Source organism: Alosa pseudoharengus, unplaced genomic scaffold (genome assembly GCF_046254945.1).
Source record: "Alosa pseudoharengus isolate Yale_2024_CS ecotype anadromous, Long Island Sound unplaced genomic scaffold, YU_APseudo_1.1 YU_APseudo_1.1_scf_8, whole genome shotgun sequence".
NCBI classification, from domain to species: domain Eukaryota; kingdom Metazoa; phylum Chordata; class Actinopteri; order Clupeiformes; family Clupeidae; genus Alosa; species Alosa pseudoharengus.
This window is the reverse complement of record NW_027468870.1, coordinates 6,339,238-6,350,422: the sequence shown is the minus strand read 5'-3', so window position 1 is coordinate 6,350,422 and position 11,185 is coordinate 6,339,238. Positions and strand designations below refer to the sequence as shown.

Sequence of the window (11,185 nt, the reverse complement as noted above, 5' to 3'; positions counted from 1 at the left end):
CAGAGAGAGAGGACACGCGCGCACACAGACACACACACACACACACACACACACAGATAGAGAACGAGAGAGAGAGGACACACACACACACACAGAGAGAGCGAGAGAGGACACGTACTCACACACAGAGAGAGAGAGAGCGAGAGAGAGAGGACACACATACACGAAAAGAGAGAGCGAGAGAGAGGACACACACACAGAGAGAGAGAGAGGGGGTTGAAAGGTCTATGGGCTTTCACCAAGAGAGAGAGAGTCTAATTAGGTCTTTTGTCAGTCACTGAATAGGAGGGTAGATGCTGTGAGGGATAGAAGGATAGAGAGACAGAGATAGAGAGAGAGAGAGAGAGAAAGAGATGGTGGGGGGAGAGAGCAGGGGATAGAGAGGGATAGAGAGGGGGGATAGAGAGGGAGGTAGAAAGAGAGAGAGGGGGAGAGAAAGAGAGAGAGGGAGAGAGGAGTGGAGAGAGAGAGCAGGGGAGAGGGGGGTAGAGAAGGAAAGCGGAGAGGAGAGGAGAGAGGGATATGAGAGAGAGAAAACAGATACACATAGTACGTTGGATAGACACACACAAACAGAAACACACATACTCACACACACACACACACACACACACGCACACGCACACACACACACACACACACTCACACTCACACTCACACACACGCACACACACACACACACAGACACACACACACACACACACACACACACACTCACACACACACAGAGCCTGGTTGAGGAAAAGCAGACGCCTGTGCGAGTGGCCAGAGGTCAGAAGGTCAGAGGTGCTGCCGCAGAAGTCAGGCCTCATTTCCTGCTGCTCAACACAGCCAATCAGGAAGTGTGTGTGTGTGTGTGTTTGTGTGTGTGTGTTTGTGTGTGTTTGTGTGTGTGTGTGTGTGTGTGTGTGTGTGTGTGTGTGTGTGTAGTGATGAGGGCTGCACTCCATTAGCCACCCGTTCATGACCCATATGTGAGCACACACACACACACACACGCACGCACACACACACCCTCATCAACAGTCACACCAACAAGCCTAGAGGTGAGACTAGGCCAATAGATTGTGTTTGTATGTGTGTGAGAGGGAGCATTCTCTTGGCACAGGAATGCAATACAATTATATAAATTCGTATATTCATATTCTTGGATCATGCTGATACACAAACATACACAAACATACCCCCCCCACACACACACACACATATATACAGACATACATCTCGTCGTCAAGTTGTCACAGCGCTTCACTTTTTCCACATTGTTATGTTACAGCCTTATTCCAAAATGGATTAAATGTATTGTTTTCCTCAAAATTCTACACATAATACCTCATAATCAACTTAAAGCGTAACTCTCGCCAAAATGCATCCTAGGGTGTTTTTGTAAATGTACCCGAGTCAAACTTTCGTTTAAAAGCATAATTACGTCCGAAGCGCCACTTTTACGCTTGTATGTGTTGTCGTTTTCGGGTGAAATGGCCTTTTGAATGGGAATCCTAGGGGCACTACTATTTTGATATATGATCACGTCAAAATCGCTATTTTTAAAACACTAAGAAGGCTCGACACAACATGAAATCTTGATCGAAGTATCACCAGTGTCTCTACACATGAACTCGAGCATTGAGAACATTGTTTGTGTACACAGAGTTCACTAAAAGAAAGGTTTTGAACAACTTACTTGGCTTTTCTGCTCGTCGCCATCTTGCCAGTCAAGGCGTGAGTTGTCCAAAACCTTTTATTTTTAGTAAACTATGTGTACACAAACAATGTTCTCAATGCTGGAGTTCATGTGTAGAGACACTGATGATACATTCAGTTGATTGGACATGATTTGGAAAGGCACACACCTGTCTATTTAAGGTCCCACAGTTAACAGTGCATGTCAGTCCACAAAACAAGCATGAAGCTGAAGGAATTGTCTCGAGGCACAGATCTGGGAAAGGACACAGAAACATTTCTGCTGCTTTAAAGGTCCCAATGAGCACAGTGGCCTCCATCATCTGTAAATGGAAGAAGTTTGGAACCAGCAGGACTCTTCCTAGAGCTGACCGTCACTCTAAACTGAGTGATCGGGGGAGAAGGGCTTTAGTTAGGGAGGTGACCAATAACCCGATGGCCACTGAGGGTTCCTCTGTGGAGAGAGGAGAACCTTCCAGAAGGACGACCATCGCTGCAGCACTCCACCAATCAGGCCCGTATGGTGGGGTGGCCGGCGGAAGCCACTCCTTAGTAAAAGGCACATGGCAGCCCGCCGGGAGTTTGCCAAAAGGCACCTGAAAGACTCAGACCACGAGAAACCAAATTCACTGGTCCAATGGGACGAAGACCAAACTCGTTGGCATGAATGCCAAGCATCATGTTTGGAGGACAGCAGGCATTGTTCATCACCTGGCCAATAGCATCCCTACACTGCTCATCACCTGGCCAATAGCATCCCTACACTGCTCATCACCTGGCCAATAGCATCCCTACACTGCTCATCACCTGGCCAATAGCATCCTTCCAGTGAAGCATGTGGTGGTGGCAGCATTTGGCACAAAAACTTTTCATGTTGTCATTATGGGGTATTGTGTGTAGAAATGAACTGAATCCATTTTGGAATAAGGCTGTAGCATAATGAAATGTGGGAAATGTGAAGCGCTGTGAATACTTTCTGTATGCACTGTATAATGTATGCAATTCACAAACACAAATAGACCCCCCCCCCACCCAAACACACACACACTAATTCACACACAGCAATGCGATGTGCAGAGCATACATCCAAAGACACGCACACACATAGAAATACATCACACACACACACACAGACACACACACACACACCTGTGCTGCTCCAGAGTCTCCTCGTCCGGCAGTTCCACCCCGCACACATCACACCTGTTGTCACGGCGACGGCAATCGCTGGCAGTGATTCCGACCAGCTTGCTGAGAAAGTCCCTCTGCAGGAAGTTTGGCGGCAGCAGGCCACCATAGTGTCCAAAATCCAGCTGCATGTGGAAGGGCGGGCCCATTTGTAACTGTGGAATGTGATTGGCTGTGACAGGAGGCATGCCATAAAAAGAGGCCACGCCCATTAACCCTGATTCGGCCTTGGCGGCCTCGGCCCCGCCTGACCCCTCCTCGGAGGAGTGGCTAAGGTGACGTGCGCTGGTGATGACACTTCCTCTCGCCACTCGGCTTGGCGTTCCCGGTCTGTCGCCATGGACACCGCTCTCGTCGTCATGACTACCCCGGACTTCACCTGCCATGTCCACTTGCATGGCCTCGTCCTCAGTCTTGATGTCTGACGGTGTTATGGGATGGTGTTTCCCATGGTGACGAGCGGAATTTAGACCCTTGGCTAAACCTGAGCTCAGGCCCTCCCCCCTCAACAGTGATTGGCTAACGTAAGCATTTGGGGCGGAGGCTCCAAACGACGCCGGCACAGAGGAACTCTGGGAGGTGCTGGTGTTGGTCCCCAGTCTGTTCAGCACGGCGGCGGCGGGGGTGGGTGGGGGGGCAGCTGCAGCGACATCCATCCCGGCCGCATCCCTGGTCCGCGTGCTCATCCTGACGCTCCCGCCAGCGTTCCGGCGCTCCTGGTCAGCGGCGGCGGCGGCCTCGCTGTCGGCCTCGGCGGCCGTCTGCACGGTCTCCAGGATCTTCAGGCACTGCTCCTCCAGGAACTCCATCTCCAGGATCTCGGCGGCGTACAGCAGGTCGTCCAGGTCCTCCAGGCGCGCCTGCAGCGTCGACGTGTACGCGTACTCCAGGATCTGACCGAACGTCTTGGGCGACAGGAAGTCCAGCGTGTAGCGCGCGCTCTCGCGGTGGAACAGGATCTCGAACATCTTGCTGGTGCAGGCCAGCATCGTGCGGTGGGCGCGGAACTCCCGGCCGTCCACCACGATCGCCACGTCGCACAGCGTGCCGGACAGACGCATCTGATTGGCCTTGTGGAGCAGCGCGGCCGGGTGGGCGGGGTTCTGGAGCTGGACCGAGCCCATGGTGGTCAGAGCCGTGGAACGCTGCGCAGCCCCGGGTTCCGTGGCCTCATGAGGGTTCCGCTGCTCTGCGCTGGGGTCCAGCCGGGCGACTGGTCAGCGCTCACAGCCTGCAGGGTGTCGACCTGCACGACACAGCAGGTAAAAAAAGGACCACACTTTAGACAGGAAACCAGGGTTGAAGACACACACACACACACTCACACCTCAGACACACACACACACCCACACCATGTTTCGCACTAATAACACCTTCGCACACACACTGTCCTATAGCCTCTTAAAACAAACACATACAAACACACACATAGACACACACACACACACACGCACACACACACACACACACGCACACACACACACACACACACACACGCGCTCACGCTCACTCACACCACTGATCCAGAAGTATCTTTAGTTCTTCCTTTACAGCAGAACTGACAGCGTGTGGTTTTGGCCTTATACACACACACACACACACACACACACACACACACACACACACACACACACAGTTGCATGCAAGTAGCTGATGCAAAAAGCACAAATACTCCACGTCCACACCACCTTAACTGATGAGATACATCTACAGTACTGAAGGTTTTGGCCACCTCTCTTAGTAATATTTACATTGTACATTCATGTATGAAGAGAAAATATCACTTAAAATGAAAAACAAATATAGAGATATTAATCGTGATATTTTTTTTATTTTATCCACTGTATATGTTCATTTCTAAGTATAATTATGATGATGAAGTATAACTTCTAAGTGACTAATCAAATGCCATATCAATCTGCTCCTTCTTTGAGAACTGATTTGAGTTACTGTATACAGAGGCTGAAGGTACTGCAGAACCTCCCAGTGAATACCGCAGGTAAAGAGAACTCTATGTGTCTTTGGATCTTGTTGGAGAGCCACTGAGTATGTTTTATCTCTCATTTGCGCTAATCAGTTTCTTTTTTTTTAAGTATATTTTTTGGGCTTTTTATGCCTTTAATGAGATAGGACAGTGGAGAATGACAGGAAGTGAGTGGGAGAAAGTCGGGGTGGGATCCGGAAAGGACCACGGGGCGGGAATCGAACCAAGGTCGCCGGCGTACGGTGCAGGTGCCCCAGCCAGTTGCGCCACTGCTCACTGAATCAGTTTTCTATCGCTCATTTGCACGTCAATCATATGACACCATGTGGAGAGTGGGCGCCCTATATAGGCTTTGCAGGCGTCCGTGCTTGCTGCTGCTGAGGTCTCACACACAGAAGTTGAGAAGGGAAAGGAGGAGGGGTGGCGGGAGATTCACCTATTGAGCACGTCTCCCTACTGGAGCGGGAATATCGCATATCTACTGGAGCGGGAATATCGCATAACTAACGCACCTATTGAGCACGTCTCCCTACTGGAGCGGGAATATCGCATATCTACTGGAGCGGGAATATCGCATAACTAACGCACCTATTGAGCACGTCTCCCTACTGGAGCGGGAATATCGCATATCTAACGCACCTATTGAGCACGTCTCCCTACTGGAGCGGGAATATCGCATATCTACTGGAGCGGGGATATCGCATAACTAACGCACCTATTGAGCACGTCTCCCTACTGGAGCGGGAATATCGCATATCTACTGGAGCGGGAATATCGCATAACTAACGCACCTATTGAGCACGTCTCCCTACTGGAGCGGGAATATCGCATATCTAACGCACCTATTGAGCACGTCTCCCTACTGGAGCGGGAATATCGCATATCTACTGGAGCGGGAATATCGCATAACTAACGCACCTATTGAGCACGTCTCCCTACTGGAGCGGGAATATCGCATATCTACTGGAGCGGGAATATCGCATAACTAACGCACCTATTGAGCACGTCTCCCTACTGGAGCGGGAATATCGCATATCTACTGGAGCGGGAATATCGCATAACTAACGCACCTATTGAGCACGTCTCCCTACTGGAGCGGGAATATCGCATATCTAACGCACCTATTGAGCACGTCTCCCTACTGGAGCGGGAATATCGCATATCTACTGGAGCGGGAATATCGCATAACTAACGCACCTATTGAGCACGTCTCCCTACTGGAGCGGGAATATCGCATAACTAACGCACCTATTGAGCACGTCTCCTTACTGGAGCAGGAATATCGCATATCTACTGGAGCGGGAATATCGCATAACTAACGCACCTATTGAGCACGTCTCCCTACTGGAGCGGGAATATTGCATAACTAACGCTAAAGTCATTCATACTACAAAATGCTTCCAAAACAGCACATTTCATTCATAACATTGGTTGCCTGTTATTTTTGTGAAATATTTTTTAAAAAGCGCAATAGGCCGGTGGTCGCCCATGGCATCATAGAAGGTAGGACCTCCACTGTACGGAGGTGTGGCGAGGTGTGTTACTGAAGCCACTCCCCCAATAGCCTCCTAAGAGCAACACCACTGCACATTATATACACACCGCATACACACACCACTGCACATTATATACACACCGCATACACACACATTATATACACACCGCATAGACACACCACTGCACATTATATACACACCGCATACACACACCACTTACACACCGCATACACACATCACTGACATTATATACACACCGCATACACACATCACTTACACACTGCATACACACACCACTGCACATTATATACACACCGCATAGACACACCACTGCACATTATATACACACCGCATACACACACCACTTACACACCGCATACACACATCACTGACATTATATACACACCGCATACACACATCACTTACACACTGCATACACACACCACTGCACATTATATACACACTGCATACACACACCACTTACACACCGCATACACACATCAATGCACATTAGATAGATAGATAGATAGATAGATAGATAGATAGATAAATAGATAGATAGATAGATACTTATATACACACCGCATACACGCATCACTGCACATTATATACACACCGCATACATACATCACTGACATTACATACACACCGCATACACACACCACTTACACACCGCATACACACACCACTTACACACCGCATACACACACCACTTACACACCGCATACACACACCACTGCACATTATATACACACCACATACACACACCACTTACACACCGCATACACACACCACTGCACATTATATACACACCACATACACACACCACTGCACATTATATACACACCACATACACACACCACTTACACACCGCATACACACACCACTGCACATTATATACACACCACATACACACACCACTGCACATTATATACACACCACATACACACACCACTTACACACCGCATACACACACCACTGCACATTATATACACACCACATACACACACCACTTACACACCGCATACACACATCACTGCACATTATATACACACCGCATTCACATCAATGACATTATATACACACCGCATACACACACCACTGCACATTATATACACACCGCATACACACATCACTGACATTATATACACACCGCATACACACACCACTGCACATTATATACACACCGCATACACACATCACTGACATTATATACACACCGCATACACACACCACTGCACATTATATACACACCGCATACACACATCACTTACACACCGCATACACACACCACTGACATTAATCAAAGTTAACTATCATCATGATCATGATCATCAATGATTATTAATAGCAGCTATCTTTTAGAGAATGCACATTAATATAATGTACTATCATTACCATTTATCAATCAAGGTCAATTCATTGGCCCCATCATTTATAAGTTTTCCTAACTAGCAAAAATTCTGTTATTTCTAAATGCCACACTATAATCAAAGTGAGTGAGTGAAAACGCCCCAAAATTGTCTAGCCCTGATGTCACGTTGCTTAACATCCGTCAGGACAGGAGAGAATTCATGCCACACATTTTTAAGAGTGTCTTGAGTCTGCATACTTATCAGGCTGAGTACACACATCACGCATCAGTCTGAGCTCATTTATTTATTCCCAAAAGCTCTAAATCTGGAGTAGGCTTCTCTAATTCAGACCGTTTACAGTCACTCTACACTAGATCTAGCATGGGTTTCTGTAGACAGTTTAACTATACACTACTGTAGATCATGGGTGGGTTTATCTAGTTCAGACAGCTTAACTCTACACCAGCTTAAAGGAACCATATGCAATAAATGTATTTCAATTAATCATAAAATGGCCTTGATATGTCACTAGACATTAAGAAATCATGTTCATTTCAAATACTTATATCACTGACAACAGTAGTCCGGCCAGGAAATTGTCATTTAAAAAGTGAAGTTGCAGCCCTCAACTGATGTTGATGTTGTGTTTTGTCATGTCATATTGTGTTTTGGCCTGATGCGCCACCCTCCACCTATCTACTAATCACAAAGTCAGTAGTGTTTCGGCATCCGGGTTGCCAACCTCGAGTCAGGGGGGAGGGGGAGGGAATACACCGCTCTAGAGTAATTTCAAATTGATTGCAGTACCAGTTTTGGCCACAATCTTACATATGGTTCCTTTAACTCTACACTAGATCTTGGGTGTATTTCTTTTTAGTTCCTTAAAACAACTTAACTCTACACTAGATCTAGGTTGGGTTTCTGTACGCAGCTTAAAGGAGAATTCTGGCTATTTTTCACATAGTTTCTCAAGATCACTGAGGTACTCAGTGTTTGGTTTCAGACAGTTTAACTCTACACTAGACCTGAGGTGGGTTTCTGTAACTCTACACTAGACCTGAGGTGGGTTTCTGTAACTCTATACTAGACCTGAGGTGGGTTTCTGTAACTCTACACTAGATCTGAGGTGGGTTTCTGTAACTCTACACTAGACCTGAGGTGGGTTTCTGTAACTCTACACTAGATCTGGGGTGGGTTTCTGCAGTTCCTCATGACAGCTTAACTTTACACATTTGTGTATCTCAGTCAGACTGATGTGCAAGAGTCTCCATGTCTAAAATAATAATACACTACCCATGCTGACACACACACACACACACACACACACACACACACACATACACACAAAGGTTCCCTAGCAACGTCCGAGACAACAAATGCAAACACTTCACTGCCTTAACTGACCAACCTGATCGAGTCATTTCTGGACTGACTGACTGACTGTCTGTCTGTCACACCCATCATGTTTGGAGCACAATGCAGGCTGTTCCCGGCGTGTGTGTGAGCTGGGAGAGTGTGTGAGTGGCGAGTGTGTGTGAGCTGGGAGTGTGTGTGAGCTGGGAGTGTGTGTGAGTGGGGAGTGTGTGTGACTGTGGTGGTGCTCCACATGTTGCTCTGCGCTACATTGGCAGAATATCTAATGGGCTCAGACTGATGTCTGTCTAAAGAGATGGAGACGGAGACGGAGGAGAGAAAACAACCCACTTTTCACAGACGGAGAGAGAGAGAGACAGAGAGAGAGAGAGAGAGAAAGAGAGAGGCAATCTGAGCAATGCTGCTGCCACAATGTATCTGCTATGTGCTCATAGATTCACACACACACTAACACAATCATACACACACACACACACACACACACACGCAGTGAGAGAAAGAGAGAGCGAGAGAGAGAATCACACACACATACACACAAAACGTGGTCATGACATGAATTTGTTAGCTGGGAAGCACAGCTACTTGCAAAACAGGATTTTTAAAGACAGTGAGCCAAGAGTAGCTTAGTCCACAAAGCGCATGTGTGGACCCTAAGAGAGCGGGAGAACAGCACCCTACTCCGCATTCTCCCCACACACCAGGCGCTCACCAAAGGCCGCTTGGCAGCATGGATATCCTGCTCCTCTCAGAGAGGGAAGACATTACGCACAACATCATGATTTGTGATAAACAAGGCAACATGAGGAATACATTCTTGTATGTTAGGCTACTGAAACTGATTTGTGAATAATACATCGTGTCTAATGCTCATCTGTGTGCCTCATGTCTACTGAAGAGTTTTATAGGAGAGTGTGGTGGCCTTATTTTTACTTAAAGACAGGTTATTTATTTCCAAATACCAGATGTAACCAGTGGTACAAATAGCCAAAACGTCATACTATTCTGACTTCCCCCACCAAAAACAGTGACCACATTTGTGAAACAAGTGAAACAAAACCCCATTTTATGAGAGTTTTTACAAAGATAGCCTAAGCTCAGCTTTACTTTAACTTTATTAGAGTTACCACAGAAATAAAGTAGCCTAACCTCGCACAGACAAGTCATTTGACATTTGACATTTTTATTTGAGGATTAATAAGCCAAATATGGCAACGACCACTATCCACGGTAGGTCAATCTGTTGAAATGTCCCGATAACATCACGGCAATCAAATATGGAGAACATTGGGTTGTATTAAACCGAAGCTCTTGGGTACCAAATTACAGTGCAGTTAGTCCTACGCATTGACCGGCGCAACCTTTCACTCAACCTTTTAGTAGTCCTGAGCGAACTGTAGAAAATGTAGTCTATTGTTCAGGCACCCCCAAAATCCATCCTTTCCCCTAATAGCCTACTGTATCGACAAAACATTACCACAACATCAAATGAATCCCGTCCCATTAGCAATCAATGCACACTCTCCGTCCGCACAACAGATTAATTCGATCATTCAATAATCCACAGAGATATTTGAAATTGTACATCTGCCATTTAAAACAATTATTAGTGTTGTATCGTGCTCTAACCACGCAAGTCTGCCTCGTGTACAACCACAAATAGGTTACGACTCTTATTGAGAAGTGGACCACCTGACGCGAGATACAGCAGAATTAAACCAAATGCCAAGACAGGCTTGTCCATCCTCTCGGACTCTCGGAGACAGCAAAGCCACTAAGTCTGCACAACAATGCCAAATATCCACATATTTTATGCGACCACGCACGCTCATTGAGGGGTTAAACAGCCGGGTAACACCTTCCAACCTCTCTGTCCGTTTCAGACAGGCTTTCCGCGCCTCTCAGATGTGAAACCTACAAGAGACTAAGTATATCAATCCATAAACAATTGTCTATTTAAACGTTACAGATTCTGTTCATTAAGACAGTGATCGTATCAGAGCTGAAAGAAAAGATCGCAGCATCAATGAGTGTCAGTCAATCAATCAATCTTTATCTGTCTATCGGGTCAGGGTCTGTCTTAAATGTTGAGCTACCCCCTTCAGATT

The 11,185-nt window shown here is 46.9% G+C and overlaps 1 protein-coding gene across 1 annotated transcript in view; it reads right to left on the bottom strand.

Moving 5' to 3' along the window:
• Positions 1-274: 274 nt before the first annotated feature.
• Positions 275-11,185, bottom strand: part of LOC143112061 (zinc finger and BTB domain-containing protein 16-A-like) — an 11,731-nt gene continuing 820 nt past the window's right edge. Inside the window, exons 2-3 of the mRNA XM_076274312.1 lie at positions 2,833-4,117; positions 275-296 (exon numbers count right to left, since the gene is read on the bottom strand). Of these exons, the coding sequence (XP_076130427.1) occupies positions 275-296; positions 2,833-3,995 (1,185 nt within the window). The 5' untranslated portion in view covers positions 3,996-4,117. The remainder of the gene's footprint in view (positions 297-2,832; positions 4,118-11,185) is intronic.